The 25487-nt window shown below is 37.8% G+C and overlaps 1 protein-coding gene across 2 annotated transcripts; it reads right to left on the reverse strand.

The window, feature by feature from the left end:
• Positions 1-1338: 1338 nt before the first annotated feature.
• Positions 1339-19470, reverse strand: cpt1ab (carnitine palmitoyltransferase 1Ab (liver)). Of its 2 annotated transcripts, none has more exons than XM_053236805.1 (19): positions 19362-19470; positions 14660-14822; positions 14213-14355; positions 12854-13025; positions 12506-12607; positions 11931-12068; positions 11758-11835; positions 10184-10291; positions 8210-8294; positions 6760-6955; positions 5656-5844; positions 5384-5489; positions 4586-4702; positions 4195-4359; positions 3957-4091; positions 3319-3471; positions 3053-3166; positions 2274-2366; positions 1339-2195 (listed from the first exon to the last, which is right to left on the reverse strand). In XM_053236805.1, the coding sequence occupies exons 2-19, from the start codon at positions 14798-14800 to the stop codon at positions 2109-2111; spliced, it is 2322 nt and encodes a 773-aa protein (XP_053092780.1). In that variant the 5' UTR covers positions 14801-14822; positions 19362-19470; the 3' UTR covers positions 1339-2108. The 2 variants fall into 2 exon arrangements, with proteins under 2 accessions (XP_053092780.1, XP_053092779.1); XM_053236804.1 differs by lacking the exon at positions 8210-8294 and adding an exon at positions 8761-8848.
• Between the last annotated feature and the right edge of the window lie 6017 nt (positions 19471-25487).

Genomic DNA, 25487 nt, shown 5'->3' on the forward strand with positions numbered 1-25487 from the left:
AGAAAGAGAAGGAATGAATGTTTATAGCTGTTAAAATATAAATGATAACTAACTTGGGATCTTGAATGTTCCACAACATAGACATAACCCCTGCAAAATGTCACTTTGGGACATGCTGTTTTTGATAATCACCTTTGGGGTGGTAGTGGCACTAATCGATTATTTTCTCACAACAGCATGCCCTGTAGGGTTTTACATGACATCATAAATGAGAAGTCACAGATGGAGGCAAACCAAAAAGTTACAAAAAGGTAGCTCTCTAGACCAAGTGCAAGGTAAGGTGAAAGACAAGGGATTTTGTTTTACTTGAAACGTAAGGCTATAAATCAATCAGATTTTTTTAAAAATAATAAAAATATTTAAAAAATAAATGTGCTGTACGCTGTACCTTTAAGGTGCTTTAAAACATCAAAATTTGAAGAAAGCACATAACAGGTCATCAAGAAAAAATTCTATAGGACCTTCAAATGGAAGAGAGATGATTTTTAGGGATCATATGTATTTGCATACACCAAGAGCTTACTACACTATATGTAATGTGCTGAAGATTCTCCTGTGGCAGAAATCCTGACCGTTGTACTGACACTGTAGACTACTTCCATAATGTTTAATAAATGTCTTTTACAGACAGCTTCAGCACATCAACAATTATATTTTTCTTTGTTAAATAACAATAAAATATGTTTATTAGTAGTATTAGATTATATGGAGCAATATCTAAAGAACACCTAAAGAATTAAACATGGAAATTAAAAGATTTAAACATGCAGTATATTTACATTCAGTTTCGGGAAGAAAACAGATTTAATCGATTTTAATGGACATATTTAGGATTTGTCCAATTACTTCAGTGAGTATATCTACATTTTTCTTACTGATATGATTAACTAATATTTTGGAGATTTCAGGAAGCCTTTATGTGTTGTTCTAAAATATGGGGTTGATGTACAGCAGACAGTTCTTCTTTGACATTGACATGTTTTATTGTTTTTTTGGTATAACAGCTGCTTCTGTGGATAATGCCATATAAATACATTAGTTACCATTACGACATATTTCAGTTACACTTTCCATTCTCATGGGTACAACCTTTTCATGAATTAAAGAAAAAATAGATAAATATATAGCATGTTTTCAGAATGAACAACATACACACATTTTTTTATCCCTTGTTTGTAGACTCATTTGAAAAGAGCTCTAGTAACCTGAAAAGTTTACTTTTGGAGACTTTTTAACCGTTCACAAAGCAGTCATGTGCTTTCACTTCTTGTATCCAGAGTTAGTTGTTTTTTTCCCTCATGATGCTACTCAATGTAAATTTAAGCCACTTTTTCAGAATCAGAATCAGAAACACTTTATTGCTTATGAGTTGTGCTCACAGGAATTGGTTTTAATGGACACTTGTAATGGATATGTATATGAAATATAATTTGCTATGGAGAAAATCTTGAGCCATTTAGAATTGATGCAAAAATTAGTTGAAACTTTCATAGGTGTAACTGAAAAAAACTTAGAAGTAAGATAAAAGATAGAAGTAAGAAATCTCATGCCAGTGATATCTTTAAAATAATTTCCTTCAAGTAAAGGCTCAGAGCGTAAGTTCTCTAAGGACTCCCCCTAGTGACTGTCCTGCACAACAGCCACCATCACATGTCCCACAGGATCAGCAGTGTAAGTAAAATACCTGCTAAAAACATTGCATTGAATTTGCTTTGCATTGACACAGCACAAAAAGGCAGTGGGGTTTTTTTTTCCCCCAGAGTGTTATCTGGGTTTTGGAGTGGCAACTGCCATTCAGTTCAATATAAAATGAGAAACGTGGGCTCTGCAAGCTGAGAAATTCAGCATGTTTAGTAGAAGACAAAAAAAGCTGGTGCAATCCATTATAAAAGAAGGCCCACTGAATAGTTACTTTCAGTTTACACACTTAAAACCTGAACACGACATGAATATAATCTCCTCTTCCATGCATTATTTATGATATTTAACGTTCCCATCTCGTTTTATCGATCATAAATTACAAATCAACAATACATTTACAATCTTCTAACCCGTAAAACATTTCGCTGAAATGAAACCCCTTTTATATACGGAGAGAGAAGAACAGTTCAGTTGACAGCCTTCTTGTCCAACTTGAAGAGATCGAGAATATCGAGCATGGCCTGTTTAATGTGGCAGCCGAAGCGGTGAGAGTCCTATGAAGACAGACAGTCAGTGAACACTGCAAATTCAACATGCATTCATTTGGTAACAGTAAAAAGTGTGATACTCACAGTCTCTGGACTGGAACGCTTGCTGGATATGTGGAAGTTGATGAGATCTTCTCCAACAATGATGTAGGACACGCCATAACCATCATCTGCAACCTATGATGAGAAAACCATCCATATGGTCAACAAATTTCCTACAGAAGCCCTCTAATGGCATGTTTTAATCTGAACACCTTGTGAAGACCAAGCCATGAATATTAAACATCTATTTTCATCAGTTAATGGCTTAGTAAGCATTACATAATGCCAGTGAAAGAAAGGATGTAAACGGAATATCAGTATTTCTTATAGTACACTTCTACGCAAAAAGTCATTAGGATAGATGTTACTGCCATGCTTCAGGTTTCACTTAGAAGTGAGCACAAAAAAATAACCATTACCAGGAGCAAAATATGATTTGACTTTTCTGCCAAGTGAATTCTATTCATATTTGCTGAATAAAAATTGGAAATTGTACAGCTAAACCATAAATGCTGGCACCTCTGCTTTATTTGCTATATGCCTTGGTTCGACTTGGTATATGCCTAAGACTTACCTTAAAGATGCTGTTTTGGAAGTAGGACATAAGTCTTTATAAATATGACCCTCTATATATTAATTATGTGTTAGCAGTTCTTTATATACACATTTTAAATTTCAGTTATTTTTATTTCAGTTTAAGTTAAATTACTAGGGCTTCTGCTGATGATTGCCATGTTGTACCAATTGGAAATCATCCTTCCAAGTATCAAATTACAATGTACTCAGTTGTACTCAGTATTAGTTTGTGCATGTGGACTTACCGGGCCAAAGCCACCTCCACTGGTGACATACTCTGGGTGCTTCTTCAAATCAAAGAGGTCGGCCTGCTGTAGAGGAGTCTGACTGGTGGACAGTCTCCATGGCTCAGACAGCACCTACACACAAACAAAGCACAAGGACTATTTCAGTCCATGTATTTGGAGACAATATGCTATGTAGCATTTTCTATCATTTTGTCTTGCAAACTATCTAACGTCAGCAGTCCAAATTGCCTGTTTATAGAAGGTTCATTGTAAAGGGATCTCACCTCTCTGAGAAAGGCTGAGTCAACTCCCAGGTACTTGGACACCACATAGAGGCAGAAAAGATGACGATCGATGCCTTTACCAATCATGGCCTTTCTATAGAGGTCCTGGTGCTTTTCTGCTGCCAACTTCAGCAGTCGCATCCTCTCATCTCTCTGAATGAAGAATGAGAAAAGAAGAATGAGACCAAGTTTTTATACTGACAGAATATCAAATACTGTATTATTTATATAATACAGACTGGTTAAGCTGACAGGAAGGCTACTAAAAGACTAAGCAACTAAAAAAAAAAAAAAAAACACTCTTTACAATCGTGGTGAGCAGAAAAGCATCTTAGAATGCACAAAGCATCTAACCTTGAGGCGGATGGGAATTTGTGGCTACAGTGGGCACAGGCTCATTGAAACTGAACAGTTGAATATTGTAGAAAGACCAGCTGATGATTTTATGCATTGCACTGCTGCCATATGATTGATTGATTGATTGATTGGATAATTGGCTGAATGAGCAGGTGTACAAATGTTCCTATTAAAATGGCTGGTGAGTATAAATTTCAAAATATTGAGAACACCTGTAAAACCAAAAGTCATCCCAGTCTGGTAAAACAAATAACAGTGCAAAGATGAGCAGTCAGTCTTACGGTCTGTTTTTCATCCATCATGGCACGAACAAACTCGCAAGTCTGCGTGGTGCAGGAGCGAACGGTTTCAGTGCGGCCTTCACGGAACAGCCGTGTCATGGAGGCCTCATATGTCAAGCAGAACTTGCCCTTATCCTGAGGTAAGAAAGAGGTCCTGTCACATCAACACTCTGATCCTAAGTGGCTGAAGCACAGAATCTGAATTGTGAGTGCTATGAATAGTGGCTAGTTTACTTACCCTAAAGTGAGCGAGCTGGAGTGCGATCTGAATAAAGGCATCTGGGCTGGTCCTGCACTTCTTGATTAAACCTTTGCCAAAGTCGTTGAAGGGGATGATGTGCATGTCTACGTCATCTGCTAAGGCATTAGCCACCTTCAGAGAGCTGCTGATCACAGACTGACACTGGAGAAAAGGGAAAAGGAACAAAAAATACCTAAACAACTGACCCACCCTGTCCTTTAACTAGACACAACAAGCTGTTAATGAAAGAATGCAAATAAGCACATTAATGGTGTCTGTATGTCAGAAGTATATGAACTTAAACGTGAAAATGCTTAGCACAAAATTAACCATGGTTAGAGTTTAAATAAATACAGATACGGGTGCTGACAAGTGAGTGGCTGTATACCTCCTCTGAAATATCCCACTGCAGGCGTTGGGGTCCAGGCATACTGGGATGTGGTTTGCCCTGGCAGTGGCCATCTTTAGTGTAGCCCAACTTGACAGGATCCATAGACAACACTTGCTGCAGCACACACACCAGCCGTTAATCAACATGATTAATCATTAATCCTTTCATTTGCAAACATGTTGATGATAACATGGATGGACAAATCACTAGCATGGGTGGACAGGCTTTTCTTTTTTTTTTTTTTTTTTTTTGTAGTTCAAAAATAGCTTCAACAAATAGCTTCAACAACCATACAAAGAAAAAAAAACCTACTCATTTACTTTAGAAAAAAATAATAAATCACACTTCACAATGATGTGATGCTCATCTATCAGAATCAGGAACAGGTAAGTGGAAAAACTGATGAAACCAAGCAAAATAAATTTCAGTGCAAAGCCACCTATAACACTTCAGGTAGCATGATATACTTTGAAAATGTTTAAGAAAAAAATAAAGAAAAAAAATGTGTGATGTGAGGACAGAACACCATACGTCACAGCCAAAACACTGTTCAACAACTTGCTTAAATTTTGTCAAAGTTTCAAACATGATGCGCTAAATGAATAGCTCACTATACGTTAATACATTACGTTACACTCTTTTTTTAGCCTAGTCAGTTTCTGGGCAACAGAAACATGGGACTGGGCAGCACAGTGGAGCTTCCAGCTGAGTGGCAAGCTAGCTAATAATTTTATGATTTGTCCACCCCTGTAATAATACATAAAATCCATGTATGGGTGATTTTGAGGGAGTCACCTCCCAGAGATGGCCCACAATGGGGGCATCAGCCCAGGTATGCTCAGCATTCAGACCCATTGTGCCATTCTTGTACACGATCAGGTTAAAGGACTTGTCAAACCATCTGGAGAGAAAAAAAAAAACTTACATTAGGCTTTTTATTTTCATATGCAACACACTCCAATTCTTCAGACTTGGAGTCTCATTACCAACATTAGGACTAAAACCATCACTTGAATTCCTTCAACTTCTTTGAATTTGTACTGATAAGAATTTAGTGAAATCCTGACCTGTCATAGCATTTTCCATGAAGCAGAGATTTAGCGTAGCTGTCAAGGGACTGCACAGGGTTATCAAGCTCGTAACGCTGCTCTGTGTCATCCAGCGTGACGAAGAACGCAGCCTTCTCCACTGCGTCCAGAGACTGCTTGTTCTTCCCCCTACTGAAAAACTCAGTGCGGGCCTTCGCCCACGGCACTCTGCGGAGAGAAAGAGGAAGATGCACACACAAAGCAAGTCATTTATGTTCATAATAAAAATGCATATACAACAATTCTGGAAATACTGAGACTTTTTTCAGTTCATATCAGTATGTTTAGCCTTCCACTAGGTAGTGATCAAATAATTAAGCACAGATCAAATAAGCCAAAGTTGCACAGAAACCTTCACTCAAGGCTTTGCGTGTACAATACCTTCACTGCCCTCACCTAGCGCTGCACAATAAATCATATTTTAAAGTACAATTGTGACTTTTGGCTTCATTGATTAGTTGAATCGCAATATTGGTGAGTTAGGTAAAGTTATCCAACGAGATGAATTCATCATTCATCTTCAGTGAATGCTTTATCCCTGTGAGGGACACAGTGGATCCGGAGCCCATTCCTGGAATACACGTTGAATATCTAGGGTGTCATTTATTTTAGCTAATTCACCTACCAGCTTGTTCTTGGGAAGTGGGAGGAAAACAGAACCCAGAGAAAACCCACATGGGACAAGCATGGGACAAACGTGAACATGTGAAGGCCATTATCTGAGCTCATTGAATTGGTTACTCTTTGTTTACTCTGTTGCTTTAAATTACAAACTCCCTGTTCACATGCTACTGTCCATTTCTTTGCATATTGTGCTGACTTATTTATTTAAAGTCTAAGTGTGGTTAGATTTAGCGTGTCCAATGTCCAATTAGCTAATGTGATTAAAGAACAGTCTTATTCTGATTGAAAGATTTAGACAATTTAGGCTTGCATAAAAAAGAAAAGCCTCTTTGCTGTTGATAAAGTGCCATTAAGCTATTTTGTCACCAAACTGGCTGAATAATAATATAAAATAATTTCCATACTGCTCAAAACAATCCTGATAACCATTTGAGCCATCACTGTGCAGCCCTGCCTCACCTGTCTCCTGCAGTAAGTGCAGCCAGCGTCTCCTCTCCAGCCTGAGGCTTGGACGTATCGGCCAGAATCCTCTCCATCTGTTGCTCAATCTCCCTGGGCAACAGCAAGCGGCCGTCGTAAAACATCCACACTTTGAAATAGCGGCCCTTGTGGAAAACCACAATGTGCTTGCTCTCGTTCACGTGCTGGATGATATCTACACGTGGAGATATATGGAGAAGTGTGGCGTTCTCAGAGCACTGTGAATCCAGCGTCATATTTAATTATACTTCTTAACTACCAGAGGAAAGGACTGTGCCTGACCACTTCAATTTAATCCGACTAGAAAACTGTGCAACTTCTCTACATTACTGGAAAGTGACCATTGTGAAATAATCAGATTTCTATTTTACTTTAGATTATTCCTCATTTTGATATTCTCACTCTCTCTCTCTCTCTCTCTCTCTCTCTCTCTCTCTCTCTATATATATATATATATATATATATATATATATATATATATATATATATATATATGTGTGTGTGTATTCTGAAGTGAGGAAATCACAGTTAACTAACAAGGTTTAAGGCATCTTTTGGACAAGCTGACTGTTTTTACTGCTGTGTTTTACAAACTGGCTCCTTAGCCAACATGATCTTTGCAAGTCAAGGTTAAAAAGTATATGAAAACATATAGTTTCTAGAGATGTCAACGTATATTATTGGCAGAAAAATTTGAATTTTCATCTCTTTAGGTTGTTTGTCAGCTTTTCTCAGACTACCACACACACACAGTAAATAATACAATGATCTGGATAGTGCATCAAATACATTTGATATCTGATATCACATTTAATTATCCAAAGCCAACATCTAATTTATAGCAATTCATGTTAACATCTAATTTATAGCAATCGTATCAATTTTACAGCAGCCAGTGTGTTAATATATTTCATGCAAGTATTAGTTTAAGCCTATTCATGAAGCTCAATTTAATGGTTGTTAAATGATGTCCAATCAAAGCAAAAAAAAAAAAAAACCTGCAGGTATGAACCCACTGTAGGTGGAATATTTAGTGGTAGTAAAAACAATAAAAGAATCATCATGCCTGCATCTTGCTGCTTTAAAACTCATCTTTTCTTCTCTTCCACTCATATTATTCACATAAAAATATGAACAACAAATTAACATTAATTGTATTTTAGTTGACAAGGGCAAAATTCTAACCTTGCTACATCAATTCATGCTTTATTTGTATCAAATCCTACTTTCTCTGACCTGATACACATTTCACTGTAAGAAAATCAGCCAGGGTGACAACCCTCAGATTAAACCCCACACACACATACACAGATCACAAGATCACACCCGTGCAAGTACATGCATTATAATCCGGATCCACATGCACTGCTTGACGAAATGGCAGATTGGAGGTTAAGATGCACAAGCAAAGGACAGAAGAGAGCTCTACCTTCTTCTACACCTGGGACTCGAGTGGTGTTGAATATACGCTCATACTGGGATGAGCACATGGGAATAGTGTTTTGAACCATGAGCTGTAAAGCAAGAGGGAGAGTCAGATACTAACATATGACACAAGGGCAAACCCAAAGACCAGCTCGACCACAGGGCCACCTGGAGAGAATGAAAAGGAAGAGTGATAAAAAAACAGGGGAAAAAATGATGGAGGAAAATGGATAGAAGGTTGAGGTTTATGTGAGAGGAAATGAGAAGCGCATTCAGGATTATGGAGATGCAGCCTCTAGTCACCAGCAAGACACTTACAGAATGTGAGCAAAACATTAGATTGGTAAGACTATGAATCAAAATATGGCTTTCATTTTAAATGGTGGTCGTTATTCTACTATGCAGCCAAATAAAATAATGCATATATCTTAGGACTACTAAAACAATTGCCAATTGCTAAAATGTGCTGACTGCTAGTGACGAGAGGTGGCTTTTTATTGGTTAAACTGTTGCAGGGTTTTTTAAGCACTGGTTGTAGATGGCCCTATCTCTTACCTGTCTCCAGGCCTGGGATGCGGGACGTGTTAAACATCCGCTCCCACTGTGCCGAACACAACGGCACTCTGTTCTCCAGCAAGTAAACCTGCGCACGTTTAACACAGCCGCGTCCGCGAGCAAGGAACAAAACACAGCACTGTTTAGGGGTTCTCTTTAATAATCATGCACAGTTAAGGTTAGTGGAGAGAGACTGAGGGATGAGGGTGAGAAGGGGGAGAGAATAAGAAAGAGAGGGGGCAGAGAGGTACAGAAAGGTAGAGAGATAAACAGAAAAAGAGAGATAGAGAGGGTGAGAGAATAAGAATGAGAGAATGAGCAAGAGAAAGAGTAAGAGAGAGAATGTGAGAGAAAAAGAAATAGAGACTGAGACGAGTGAAATAGATAGAGAGCAGCGGTGAGGGACTGTGACAGACGGAGGGTGATAGAGAGAGGGTGAGAGAATAGAGACTGAGATAGAGAGATAGATACGGTGAGAGGACAGAGAATGAGAGAGAGATAGTTAGGGTGAGAGAACACAATGAGATAGAGAGATAGATAGGGTGAGAGAACAGAGAATGTGAGAGAGAGACAGACAGGGTGAGAGAACAGAATGACAGAGAGACAGACAGGGTGAGAGAACAGAATGACAGAGAGACAAACAGGGTGAGAGAACAGAATGATAGAGAGATAGGGTGAGAGAACAGGGAATGAGATAGAGAGATAAATATTGTGAGAGAACAGGGAATGAGAGAGAGATAAACAGGGTGAGAGAACAGGGAATGAGATAGAGAGATAGATAGGGTGAAAGAGAGAGAGAGAGAGAGAGGGAAAGAGAATGAGAAAGAATGAGAATGAGAGAGGGAAGTTTTGTAGGAGAGGAATGACAGATCAATGCACATGCTGCACATCTAGCACTTGTAATCATTTCATTTTCTGTCTGAAAAGAAAGAGCATGTATCTAAAGTCAGTAGCCTAATATTTAGCTTCAAGATTGTTCCACACTTACATTCCTCACTCTACAACTACTAACATTTCCTGTTAGGTCACTGTAGATACTGAATGCCTCATAGTAGTTACTCAGTAATATGCTTATGATGAATAACTTAATAAGAACCTTGGACTTTAAGGGGTTAAGATTCTGATATCTAACCAGTTCCTGAGTATTCTTCGTGTGTGAACTTTACCCCAATGCCATGAGTCTGTGCATTTTATTAACACGAAGGGCATTTCGTTTTACAAGCCCTGCAACTAAGATAACTAGATAACTGAAAGAATGTGGAAATATCCAGAGTGCTCTATTACCTATTTAGCAAACAGTATGTGTATACAGTAGATAAGTTCTCTAAGTTCTACCTAAGTACTGGTTAAAAAGTCTGTGTGATATGCACACTGGAGAACAAGGAAGTGAGTTTGTGTTTGTGGTGAGAGATGAAGGACTCACAGGTTTGATCTGAGCTCGGTCCAGCTTCCTCCTGTAAAGCATGATGGCGTGGATGGCATTTCCTGCCCTGGCAGCTTGCAGATGAGTAGGGAAGACATACAGAAAGTCCTGCAGGGGTAAAATTAAGAAAATTCATCTGTGCATAGTTATTCTGAATATTTTTTACAGTGATGACATGCCAAAATAAAGTGGACTTTATGTGTGTATTAGCCTGACTAGTAAACTCATAGACAGTTTAACACACACCCCGACTTGTGCAAGTGACTTCATGTTATCCTGTGTGTGATGTGATGCCAAATATTTTGTTTTGTTTGAAAAAAAAAATCAAACACTAACAAATTAACCCTGAGTTCACACTAGCAAGTACCAGGTTTATGCTTTGTCTCTTGTGGCCGTGTCCCAACTGCTACTAGCTCACTTTTTTCATTTCTGATAAGACATTAGATTTCATTAGAAAAGCCACCTCTGCCTTTGTTGCCTGCTAGTGTGAAAACAATAAATAGTTAAAATCTAATGTGAATTTAAGACAATTTACATATTATGCCTTATATTCCTAAAATATAATATTATATGATTTAAGACTTTGTAAAGACCTTCAGACACTCTGATTAAATGTGCAATGTCAAGGCTAGTTGATCGTCCGCTTGCTGTAAAGCCACGAGGAGTTTCCCGTTCTGCTCTGACACATACTGTTCCATCATTTCTGAGTAACAGTGACAAAATTATGAGCATTTTCTTGAATTAAAACCCAAAACAAACATATATTATACAGTGAGGTTCAAAGGTCTGAGACAACATTGAAATCTTGTATTTAACATTTAAACCTGAAATTAAACAGTTTTAGAATTTTGAAAAAGGAAAACAAAGGAAAATAAATGTTCACTATTCATGACCCCGCACGATTTCAAAGTCACTATTTAAATTTAAGCAAACTCATTGAGACTCCTTGAAACTTCTCTTGTTTTAAAGCATGTGCTCTGATGACACTCTGATGGATTTGATCTAACATGGATCATCAGGTTTTACACAAACTTGTGGAGTCCATGCCAGCTCAAGTACACACTGTCATTAGGGCAAAAAAGGGGTAAAAAAAAATTCTAAGAAACTGAAATTCATATAAATATATCTCTAGGATTCTACATTTCACTTGTTATTGCTAATAAATTTGTAATGACAGATTTTTTATTAAAATAGAAAAGGATGACTAATAGAAGCATTTGCACTAGTAGTTTCAGACTTTTGGACCCCACTGTATATATTCATACTTCCTAGTTAAAATAAAGTCAATGATAGCCAACAACATTTTAGTTATAAATAGATTTAAATTAATTTCTGATATACCACTAAGCAGAGAAAACTAACTTACTAAGCATGTTGAAAACAGCCCTACTGAAATCAACTGTAAACAACAGTGTCATGGATATAATAATGAGACCCTAAGGAACAATGATGAAACCTCTCTCTCTCTCTCTTTCTCTCTCTGTCACATGGTGCCCTAAGACTGTTACACAAAATCAGTTACCACAGACAAAAGGGCATAAAACTGTGTTCCAATGAAAAACTACAATCTTTACCATTGCATAGTAGTTGCTGTTGACCATGAGGGGTCCACGTCCTCGCAGGTAAATGTACTCCTCCCACCAGTCACTGACCTGCCATAAGAGAGCAACAGCAGTGTTTAAACATGAATTCAATGTCATATTACACTGACCTCAAAGGTAGTCAGTGTAAAATAGTGACAACTTACATAATTGGAGGCCCAAAAGGCCTTGAGCTTCAGGTACCACTGGAGTTTGGGGCCTAAGTTCTTCTCAAAGTCCTTCGCCAGTCCTTCCATACGTTTGTACTGCTCATCGTCCATTAGAGGACGCACTGATTCAAGGTACTAGACAAACAAGAGTCATGTACTATATAAAGGTCTCCATTTTTTTTTTTTTTCCACACAAACTTATTTAATCAAAATAACATTGCTGGTGGAAAAATGTGCTGAAGTCTCAGTGTGTTTTGGACCAGATCTTCTAGGGAAGCGTAAATCTTACCTTACTTTAAAGAGTGAATAGAGACAGATAAAAAGGGATGGAAATTATGTCTTCCCTGTCATTACAATTGAAAACAATCTTACAAGTAAAATCTAAGTAAAAAATTACTTGAGTGTTTCAGTCACTGAGATCTAGTAATACAATTCAGTTCAGTAACACTTTCATAAAATCCACCTCAAAACAAAGTTTGCAAAAAATTAACCATTGTATAAAGAAAGAAAATTCATATTTTGATTTTGAAAAGGCTTCATTCTTGTCTATTGTTAAACACCCCGAGACTCACTCTTTTCACTGTGTCCTTCACAGGGGGCACGGGTAGGCGTGGCAATGAGCTCTGGAAACTGTACAGCATTGGCTTAGGTCCAGAGAACAACTTCACCAGTACCTGCAGTGATAACAGGCATCAAACAAGTGGAATGGAAACACAACTACATGTCATAAAACCTACTAATGAGCTCTGAAGGACAAATACAGTACATAGCTTTTCCAGATACACACTACATGCAACAGTGCTGCAACACGAGCAACAAGGGCACAGCAATGGACAAACATTTTCAATGGATGCAAAAATATTTTGTAAAAGCTCTTAGTGAGACATTCATTCATGCTTACACTGGCAAAGTGAACTCACCAGCCAAATTTTAGTGCTTATGGATGTGGACCCATGGCGATTGTACATCCAGCCATGCCAGGACAGCAGAGACTTCAGGATGTTCCTCATGATAAAGATGATGGTGACCCAAACCCCTGTACCAATCAGCATTCCGCCAACGATACGCTGGGTGTCCTCTGTTATGTACTTACTGCAGAGAAACAGAACCGTTTACAAATGTGGCCTCTCCAAAATTTCAGACCTGCAAGTAGTGACAGACCTCTTCAGACTGCTACCAGAGAGAAAGCTTTGACCCTTTTTGAGTTCACATAATAGCACAGTTCACCTCAAGATTTCTATCTTCATACAACCCATTTAACAAATGTATAAACAGGATGAGCCTTTGAGGTTTGCGTTGTGTTTGGGTTATCAAAGCAGAACAGGCCCTTCTCTGTCTGAACATCACTAGGCTTTTACCTGCTTGTTCTCACGTTCCATCCTAGCAGTTAGTAAATCTGTGTTACCTGTCAATATCTACAGAGAGACACAACATTTATTATTTCTAAGGGTTTAATTGTTTAAAATGTGCAACTTAGAGCTTCTTCCCTTAAGCTGTAATGCAACTGTTGATACAAGCAGCTTTACATTTGCAAGTCAACTAAAATCACCTCTTTCATTTTCTTTCAAATCTTCTGAGAATGTTCTGGATAGGTTTTAACCATTTATATTCCATCTCAAAACCATTTGTATTCAATGCTAAAAGAAAATAAACTAAACACATTCAGTAGCAATAGTCTCTAATAAGTAACCATGAAATCAGGGTAGAATAGAAGAAAGTTTCATTTTTGGCTTGTGTCAACTCCTCCAAGGTCTGAATGCATGAATGCACCCACAGATCTTCCACCTTTACAGGATGTACAAGACTGTTACACCAGCTGGGCGCATACTTAATTTGTACTAAGAGCAGGAATCTATCTGGAAACAGGTGTCATGTCAAATTCTTCACCATTTTTGTACAAACCAAACAAAACTACATAGCTAGTTCATCTCAAAGGAGAATCTGTTTTGTCATATTTTGCAAGCTTTTTAACAGATGGGGGTTATTACGGAGTTTAAGCAATCATCTCCAAACATCTGGATGTCAACCAATCAACTGGACGTGTTTTCCTATCCTCTTTTAAAAGCTCTTTACATTTTTTTTCCCTACGTATTCAGCAGAATGCTGTCCTTCCAAATCTGCTAATATTTTACTTCGTAACACAGGCTGCTGAGCAACTATTAGTAAATGTCTTTACAGCTTTGTTTGCAATGGATGTAAAGTAAAAACCTGTTGATGCTCAGTTATAAAAAATCTATTTCTTATATAGTATGTCAAATGAATTCATATCAGTTACTTACCTGACTGGTAAATGAGTGGCCAGTTTAGTGAAGAGTCCTAAAGTTGGGTCTATCTTAGCATACTTTGTATAGGTCATATATCCCCCAACCACAACTAGGAGCCCAGAAGGACTTCCAGGATAAACTCCGGTCATAACACCATTCTGCCGAAAGACATTATCATGTACTTACAGTCATAAGAGTGTCAATTATTCACCACAAAACAAACACTTTTATATAATTAAACACAACAACATAAACAACAACACAAAGAGAAAATAAAAAGATAGTAATGTAAAAGTTGATTTATTGCCATTATATCAATTGACTATGAGCAATAAACATTGACTATAAAGCAATAAACATTGTAATACCAACATTCCCTTTATCAGAGGAGATTCTATGAATTCCCTTTATCAGAGGAGATTCTATGAATTCCCTTTATCAGAGGAGATTCTATAAAATTACCTTGAATCTAATGAACCTCTTTTTCCAGGAGTGTAAGGCAGAAAGATAGATCTGCCGTAAGGCCTCATGGCACAGGTGCAGGTCAATGCCATCTGGAGTGACAGTGAACTGAAAGGCCACCGCCTGGTGAGCTTCTGCCATCCTGCTTCCGAACCCTCACTGCCTGAGGAAGAGAAAGCATCTATAATTCACTTACTCATATTGATCAGAACTTTTGTCTACTCATTCTGTGATCTGCACATCATACCCTGTAAAATTAAATAATTAGCATCAGCATCAATACATGCCTTTTAGTGAAAGTTACATTTGAAATGACATGTTCATTCTATATGTTATACATTTAACTATATGTTGAAATGTTCATTACAACATCCAATAACTCATCCAATATGAGAATTTGAAATGCATCAAATACAGAGAAGCTACCAGTTAACCACAAGCTGGCTACTTTAAGATCAGATCTGTCACAATGACACACACCAAAGACAAACTGACATAGTGACTGATTTGCCCTTGACCACTTTAATAGAGTCTGAAATGCAAACACACACATAAATCATCACACTACCCAAATAAATAAAACAGCTTAACAACTGGCTAACAATAAAATATACAAATCGGCTATTATTTACTAGCTTCCCATCGAAGTACAGAACAAATAAATGCCTTACCAGTTCAGCAAAAAAGCCGAACTATCACACCTATATACATTTTCCTCTTATAGTGTAATCTCGGACTCTTTCACCCTCTCTACACTTTCACGTGCTCTTACTCTCTCTCTCTAGCTCCTGTAGCTCCTGCCAGTCATCCTTCTGCTGGGCTGGGATGATGTTTGATGTATTTTAGCAGGCGTATAACATATGCATACACATTTCCTGCCAATTCCCACACAAGAACCCTGACACAGCATTGACTGTGAATTCCTATTGCAGGATTGTCAGTAGGGACTCACAGAAGCTCAGGAACATCAAAGACATCTTCACTGACTCCATATTCATTATCTAACCAGGACTTCTTCAAAATACATCAAATACAGTAGTTATAGAGAGAAGATATCTATCTGCAATATGAATTTGTGGCAAATTATGGCCAATATTGATTATAGAGTTACTGTTACTGTTATATTATTTTCCAATAACAACAAATCCCAAAGTGTTTCTATGCACCAAAAATTTTGCCCTCTACATTTCTTAGTAAAGCACTACACATACTTTTTAAACAGCTTTATCATTTAATATGGTGGAATATCCGATATAGATAGGTTAGTTCCGTTTATGACTTAATTTATGACACATATAAACAGTTATTTGTTCACCAGCCTCTCCTTTTTTCCCCTCTCCCTTGACGCAAACAAGCCAAAAATTACTGCTTGTCGTGTTACAGAGAAACCGCAAAGTGCAACATTCCCTGTCCTGAAGAGTCTTCCACTGCAGAAAACTGTTACAAAGCACTCATATTCCATAAACTTCCATAAATGTTAAATAAACATCTCCGTGCCAAACACTTCACCATATCAACAGCTATATTTTAAAGAATAACGTTTTTAATTCTTCTTAATCTTTGGCTTAGCTGATGTGAAGTGCCCCCCATACAAATCCCTGTATATGAGCTGTTACTTTGTATATGATAATGTATTAGAACGAGCGCATTAGTACAAACCTGTGATTTACCCTGCAGCCAGAGCTACTGTCAGAGCTATGCTGTTCTAGAAAATTAATCAATGCCTTCTGACCAATCAGATTTGAGAATTCAACAGTGCTGTGGTATGAATAACACTAATGTTATTAGTGCCATCTGACTTGTTAAACAAACTGAGACAAACTAGACAAACTAATTTTGCCTCACTGGGAATTTTAAGAAATTCCAGCGATAGTGAACGTGTGAATAAGCAAAGCAAAAAAAAAAAAAAAAAAAAAGCATAGGAGTAGCTTTATTGACAACTCATTATCTTCGTTGCTTTTATATACCTCTTCAGCATTTCTTAACAATTATATCAGTAGCTATACTGATTGTTATTAACACAAATAGGTGCACAGTTTTATATGACCCAATTTCTCAACCTGTAAGATATGCAAAATTTATTTAAGAGAGCCAAAGGACAGTCAGGTGAGAAGATTTTGTTTTGATTGAGCTTGAAATTTTGTAATTGAGTTTAAAAAATAACCTGTTAGTAAATATAGGCAGGGAGAGTGAGAAAAAGAAGCTGAAGGAGACAGACACAGCTGAAGGAGCACGTCTGATGTATGTTAGTGATCAAGAATAAAATGAGTGAGCTAATTAATGAGTGAGCTAATGAATTTTCTATTTGATTACATTGGTGTACTATTCATACAAGGCATAAACTAAATGATTTTATGCCTAACAGCTCTACTGACCACTTGCAGTGGATGGAGGGGATTTTGGTTTCTTCCCTTTTTTTAGAAGTTTTATTCCTTTAATCTAATCCTAATTTCTCAGAATAAATAAATAAAAATTAATTGACAAAAGTTAATATATGAGCTGTCAAATGGCACAATGACCTTAAAATTTTTGTCACCTATGTTATTAAAAGTGTAAGCACAACTACAGCACAAAATCATACTTTATCATTTCACAGAGATTGTCCCTATCTCTAGTCAGTTTTTCGTTTAACATATTTAGGACGTGCAACTTCTCTAAGAGAGAGGCTCAACTTCAATACCTTCTTGATCTGTGCTTGCTGTAAGTGCAGATAGATGTCACATACAGACTAGTAAGAAACAGAGCTACTGTGTGCCAACTTGACCAAATAGTCAGATATTTTTGATCGATTTATGCCTATTGCTACTATTTAAAAAATCATGATGAACAGACCCACAGAACCGCCCCCACTCCAAGTAAATGCTTAACCCTCCTATCCATAAATCTGTAATGATTAAAACAGTATTTAACTGGCTTAAAGAACTTTTCTGCTGAAAAATCCAGCTTGATCTAACCAGCTGGATTTTTCACCCAAACTGGTGAATGTTTGGGATTTTCTAATTGCCTTACTGTTGTGGTATGTTCTTAAAAACAACTTGTCTACTAATGTTGCATTAGTAACACTAATTCAGAATTGTTTCCTTCTACATGTTTGACCAGCTGGTCAGCCCAAACTGCTTATTCAGCAGGGAGTTATCATATTTTGGGTCACAACAACTGTGCAGATAGTATGCACAAAATTATGCAGTCTAATAATTTAGTAATATATTAATATATATATATATATATATATATATATATATATATATATATATATATATATATATATATATGCATACTTTAATGCATGCAGTTTTGTCTTATCTTGCAGCAGTGTTGTCTGTAAAGTGTAATTTAACAGAGCACATACTTTTAGCACACCTTGGTTAACCTGGCCATAGTGTCATGTGATAACTGCACCGTGACCATGGAAACCGGTCGCTCTCTGTCACGTGAAAAACACAGGCTGCCCGTGCCCAGGGTAATCACAAGGCATGTTTGAATTAAAAAACCATTACTGTAAATATGGAAATATAACTCTGTTTTGATGTTGTGTGTACATTGTACTCTGTTATTTGGTTTTGGGATGCACTTTTGAAAGCTCTTCCGGCACTAGCATGTGAAGACTGCGAAATGTAGTTACACTTTAAATTTCGGTCAAGTTTATGTCACTGGCATGAGACGTAAAGGCATCAGAAGTCGTATGAAGGACACATGAGGACGCCGGTCCTAGTAAAGGCACATGTCTCACCCCTTCTTCCCCCATCCCCCATCCCCCAGCCGCGCGCGCGCCCGCGCTTCTGCGTCACGTGACATGCCGCTGCCACTGGAAACTAGGGGAAAGGTCACCGCGTTGTATCATGTGGAAACCCACTCCAGCGTTGTGCAGTCTGATCATGTGGGTTTTGTGGTCCAAAATAGAAAATGTTGCATGAATACGTACGTGACACTCACTATAACGCATGTTTATATCTACTTTAAACATTTTTTAACCTGTAGACTTTGTCTGTTAGGTTAGAGAGGGAGGAAGTCATCACAAACCAGATGATCAGTACCTTGCTGTAAACTGCTCCACATCCAGGCTGCACACGTGTGTGTTTATTACCGCTATGTACTGAATGCAAAGCTGGCAGAACTGCCATGGCTTTGATTTGGGAAAAACTGAATACTAACAAGGAGACTGTTTCTTTCTCAGAACACCAGGATGCACTTGCCTTGGGTTTAATGGATCATACAGCCATAATGTGATTTACAAATGACCTCTGCTTGGAATCAAGCCGGGCACCTAGTGACCCTGTTGTGCAACATAACACCGGTGTGCTTGTAGCCATGTTGCCAAAACAATGACAATGTCACCGCCTGCAGGATCTATAACCTGTAATCCCACAACAAACTGCTGGAAATGCATTTACATCATTAAAAAAATGACATAACTGGGGCAACTGACATATCAAGTCACATGACATTTCCCTGACATACACAAACACAAACTTTCTTAACACTGATGTAGCTTACTGCCGCTTTTAAACGTCCTGAAGTCTGCTAAAAGTGTCTACAGTCTGACATGTAGTGAGGCTTTGCACAGAGCCATGCACTTTCACCTACTTTCTGTACCAGTATATGAGCCTCACTTCAGCTTAGTCTACACCACACAGACCACAGCAGCTGTAACTCCGTGCTCAACTGTGCCCTTGTTTTATTAGAAATTGATCAGTAATCTCACCTTGCCTGTGCTCTGCTGGAGTGTCTGTCTCAGGAGAAGGACTCGCACTTTACTCCAACACTCTGATGAATGAAAGTGAAGTACAACAGAATAAGACACCGCCCACTCTCTTACGTCACATACTGTCCCTATAGTGCAGTGCTCAGCCACATACACACACACACACACAGACATACAGACACACACAGACACACACACAAACATACAGTACCAGTCAAAAGTTTGGATATACCTTCTCCTTCAGTGGTTTTTCTTTATTTTTAATATTTTCAATATTGTACATTAATGCTGAAGACATCCACACTATGAAAGAACACATATGGAATTATGTAGTAAACAAAAAAGTGTTAAACAACACAGAATATATTTTATATTTTAGATTGTCCAAAGTAGCTCCATTTAGCTTTGATGACAGCTTGGCACACTCATGGTATTCTCTCATCAGATTCACGAGGTAGTCACCTGGAATGGTTTTCATTTCACAGGTATGCCTTGTCAAGAGTTAATCTGTGACATTTCTTGCCTTCTTAATGTGCTTTAGACCATCAGTTGTTTTGTGCAGAGGAAGGGTGGGTAAAGAGCCAATAGCCCTATTAGTGCTACTACAACTACTGTACAAATCCATATTATGGCAAGAAACACTCAGTTAAGTAAAGAGAAAAGACAGTCCATCATTACTTTAAGAAACGAAGGTCAATCAATCCGAAAAATCTCAAGAACTTTGAATGTATCCCCAAGTGCAGTCGCCAAAACCATCAAACGCTATGATGACCAAGAGCAACCTCTGCTGCAGAGGATAAGTTTATTAAAATTACCAGCCTCAGAAACCACTGATTTACAGCACCTCAGATTACAGCCTGCATAAATGCTTCTCAGAGTTCAAGTGGCAGACATATTTCAACATCCACTGTTCAGAGGAGACTGCGTGAGTCAGGCCTTCATGGTCGAATTGAGGCAAAGAAACCATTATTTCGGAAGAACAACAAGCAGAAGAGACTTGCTTGGGCCAAGAAACACAAGGAATGGACATTAGATCAGTGTCCTTTGGCTTGATGAGTCCAAATTTGAGATTTTTGGTTCTAATTGCCATGTCTTTGTTAGACGTAGAGAGGGTGAACGGATGCATCCTGAATGTATGGTTCCCACTGCGAAGCATGGAGGAGGAGGTGTGATGGTGTGGGGTGCTTTGCTGGTGACACTGTTGGTGACTTAGTCAAAACTGAGGGCACATTTAACCAGCATGGCTACCACAGCATTTTGCAGAGACATGCCATCTGGTTTGCACTTAGTGGGGCCATCATTTGTTTTCCAACAGGACAATGACCCCAAACACACCTCTAGGTTATGTAAGAGCTATTTGTCCAAGAAGGAGAGTGATGGAGTGCTGTATCAGATGACCTGGCCTCCACAATCACCCGATCTAAATCCAGTTGAGATGGTTTGGGATAAGTTGGACCGGAGAGTGAGGGAAAAGCAGTCAACAAGTACTCAACACCTCTGAGAACTCCTTCAAGATTGTTGGAAAACCATTTCAGGTGACTACGTCTGACTGAGAGAATGCCAAGAGTGTGCAAAGCTGTCATCAAAGCAAAAGGTGGCTACTTTGAAGAATCAAAAATATAAAACATATTCTGGTTTATTTAACATGTTTTTGTTTACTACATAATTCCATACTTGTTCTTTCATTGTTTGGATGTCTTCAGTATTAATATACAAAGTTGAAAACAATAAAAATAAAGAAAAAACATTGAATAAGAAGGTGTGTCCAAACTTTTAACTGGTACTGTAAGTCAGCTCACTTTTAATAGTGTTTTAATATGAGGCTTCTGAAAAGAAGTTGCTGCATGTCTCTATCATTCATTCTGCACACTGGATTATATGAGCTTTAAAATGATAACTATAGTATTTACTATACAGATAGATAGATAGATAGATAGATAGACTATATGGCCAAAAGTTTGTGGATACCTGTCCAATCACACCTATATGTGCTCGATGAATGTCCCATTATAGATTTAGTCCCTCTTTGCAGTTATAATAACCTCCACTCTTCTGGGAAGGCTTTCCACTAGATTTTGGAGCGTGGCTGTGGGGATTTGTGTTCATTCAGTTCAATTCAATTCAATTTTATTTGTATAGCGCTTTTAACAATGAACATTGTCTCAAAGCAGCTTTACAGAACATAAAAGACAAAAAGCATGCAAACAGAAACAAAAACATGCAAACAGTCCTAGATGTTAGACAGAATTATCCCTAGTGAGCAAGCCCGAGGCGACTGAGGCGACTGTGGCAAGGAAAAACTCCCATAGATGATATGAGGAAGAAACCTTGAGAGGAACCAGACTCAAAAGGGAACCCATCCTCATTTGGGTGACACTGGAGAGTGTGGTATGAACAATGTCCTTTCTGTATTTATTTATAGTCATGTAGGTTGTTGTCTTCCTCAAAGTCCTCAAAGTCCACATAGGGTTGGCAGCGTTGCTTTGAACACCCAAATCCTCACGAGGCAGAAACCGGCTGGAGCAGGTCCTGCCTCAGGATCCTCATAGGGTTGGCCTCGTCTACTGGAGCTGGCACAATCTCTATGTGCCTCGGGGATGGGTAGAAGAAGGGAAACAAGTGGAAAAGGAATTAGCGTAGCTGCTGTTCAAATATTAGTAAGCCCTAAGTCATAATTTGCATTATGTGTTAAGTGTGTGTTAAGTGTATCCCTGGCTAAAGATATATGTCTTTAATCTACTTTTGAACTGGGAGATTGTGTCTGAGCCCCGAACACTGTCAGGAAGGCTATTCCAAAGTTTAGAAGCTAAATACGAAAACGCTCCACCTCCTTTTGTAGACTTTGATATTCTGGGAACTACCAGAATTCCGGAGTTCTGAGATCTTAAGGAGCGTGGTGGATTGTGACGTGTTAGAAGACTGGCTAGATACGTGGGAGCTAAACCATTTAGAGCCTTGTACGTAAGTAGTGCTAGTTTATAATCAATTCTAAACTTAACAGGTAACCAGTGCAGGGATGATAATATTGGGGTTATGTGATCATTTTTTCTTGACCTAGTAAGAACTCTGACGGCTGCATTCTGGACTAACTGTAGCTTGTTTATTGAAGATGCAGGACAACCACCTAGCAATACATTACAATAGTCCAGTCTGGAGGTCATGAATGCATGAGCTAGCTTTTCTGCATTAGATACAGATAAAATGTTCCTAAGCTTGGCAATGTTTCTAAGGTGGAAGAAGGCTGTTTTAGTAATATTGGAAATATGATTTTCAAAAGACAAGTCGCTGTCTAATATTACGCCCAGGTCTTTCACTGTCGAGCTAGTAGTAATAGAACATCCTTCTAAATGCAAGCTGAATTGTAAGAGCTGTCACAAGAGCATTAGTGATGTCGGGCATTGATGTTAGGTGAGGAGGTCTGGGGAGCAGTCAGAGTTCCAGTTCATCCCAAAGGTGTTCAGTGGGGTTGAGGTCAGGGCTCTGTGCAGGACACTTGAGTTCTTCTACTCCAACCTTGGCACACCACGTCCTCGCTTTGTGCACAGGGGCATTGTTATGCTGGAAAAAGTTTGGGCCTCTTAGTTCCAGTGAAGGGAAATTGTAATGCTACAACATATAAAGACATTCTTTACAACTGTGTTGCACAGAGCCATGCACATTCACCTACTTTCTGTACCAGTACATGAACCTCACTTCAGCTTAGTCTACACCACACAGACCACAGCAGCTGTAACTCTGTGCTCAACTGTGCCCTTGTTTTATTAGAAATTGATCAGTAATCTCACCTTGCCTGTGCTCTGCTGGAGTGTCTGTCTCAGGAGAAGGACTCAGCGCTTTACTCCAACACTCTGATGAATGAAAGTGAAGTACAACAGAATAAGACACCGCCCACTCTCTTGCATCACATACTTTCCCTATAGTGCAGTGTTCAGCCACACACATACACACACACACACACACACACACACACACAGACACACATATACATACATACATACACACATATATACATACACACACACATATATATATATATATATATATATATATATATATATATATATATATATATATATATATATTCAAAAATGGAGGTACTTAAAAATGGCTGTAATTCCTAAATGGTAAATGCCATATTTTTGTGGAACCTCTTAAAATAAAGCTGAAAGTCTACACTTCAATCACATCTTGATTGTTTTATTTCAAATCCATTGTGGTGGTGTATAAAGGCAAAGTCACAAGAACTCCGTCATTGTCCAAATACTTCCGGACCTGACTGTACATATATATATATATATATATAAAAGTGAGCTGAACACTGCATTATATATAGTCAGCTCACTTTTAAGATGCCCGTATGATTTGATGGATCTACAACCACCACTTCAATTTTGGTGTGCGTGTGGTTTTTGTGTTAATGCTGTGTTATTGCATTTCCTTCATTGTTGTTGGATTTCGTTTTATGTTATGGTATGTTGTTTTGTGGTTTGTAGTGTTATAGATCTCTCGGCCACTGTTCAGTCCTGGCTTTGATTAGATACACTCTCAGAAAAGGGTACTAAACTGTACTTTTCCCTGTTGCTAGGGTGTTGCACTTATCATTTGTACCTTTAAAATATATTGTTCACTTGGAAATGTGGATTATACTGTACCTTTAAAAAGATTTAAGGTACATAATTGGACCGGTTTTACCTTTTGGAGAAAACCTTTTTACCACAAACTACAGTATTTTACCACAAACTACACACACACACACACACACACACACACACACACATATATATATATATATATATATATATATATATATATATATATATATATATATATATATATGTATATATATATATATATATATATATATATATATATATATATATATATATATATATATATATGTGTGTGTGTGTGTGTGTGTGTGTGTGTGCCTATACATATATTTATTAAATATATACATATGCCTATATATATATATATATATATATGTATTAAAGGAATGTTACATTAGATTGAAATATATGGGAGACAACTAACAAGTAAACAATAAGTAAAAAAAATACATTTTTAACATACTAAACAACATAGTCTGGAAAAAAAAAAGACGAAGGATTATCTTCCTTTTTCCCAAATGCAAATTCAACATCCATAATATTTGGGACTAACTGCGGTTTAACTGCTTCTACACTCATAGACATATAAAATACCTAGACGCCTCATTGGCCTCAGGATCGTACGTCAACGTCGCCGCCGTCTTGGTGCGGGCAACTTTTCCATCATTCTCATAAGTGGACTCGAGAAAATGCCCCTTTTTATTGTCTATATCATTTTGTAATTGACATTACATACTATTTGATATTACATTCTAATGTATTATCATTATTATTATTATTATTATTATTATTATACAATTTGCTATTACTGTATTGTACTATTTATTATTTTTTTATTGAATGTTATTCTTAATTATTCTTATAGTTATACTACTGTACATATATTATTTACTATTACATCTTACTTTATACTATATTACAAATATATTTGCTGAAAAATCACATATGTATTTTCAGAAAGAAGCCATCAGTTATCTTTGTTATTGTCTGTTTTGGAGTATGCACCTGTAAATAATTGCATCATTTTAGTGCTATAAAAATACAGAAAGGAGCCTGCCAGTGTGATTTTTATTTGTCAGTTTGTTCCATTTCTCAATTTTGTTAAATTATTACTTAAGATGGGCATTTGTTTTCCCCCAGTATTTCAAAGGGAACGAGGTATGTTCTAACCTGAAGCACAAGAAAAGCTAAAATGGTGAGGTTAAACACAGAAAAGACTTTTTGAGAAGATTTAATTTACACAAGTGTGAGCTTTTGCAATTCCTTATTAAATAAATTTAACTATCTAGTTTAACCATCGAGATTTTAAGTAACTGGAGATTTTTTGTACACCACGTAGATCATAAACCACTGATATCAGTTGATAAAAACAAACGGTGTCATATTTTCATCCAGAAAAACCGCAGCTCTCCCTTTTTCTTGCATTTGTTTACAGGGAACTCTTGCCCGCACCAATATGGCGGACGCGTTGACGTATCGCAGCAACAGACCGAAGCGGCCAATGAGGCGTCTAGGT

Source organism: Pangasianodon hypophthalmus, chromosome 9 (assembly GCF_027358585.1).
Source record: "Pangasianodon hypophthalmus isolate fPanHyp1 chromosome 9, fPanHyp1.pri, whole genome shotgun sequence".
In the NCBI taxonomy this organism is placed as follows: domain Eukaryota; kingdom Metazoa; phylum Chordata; class Actinopteri; order Siluriformes; family Pangasiidae; genus Pangasianodon; species Pangasianodon hypophthalmus.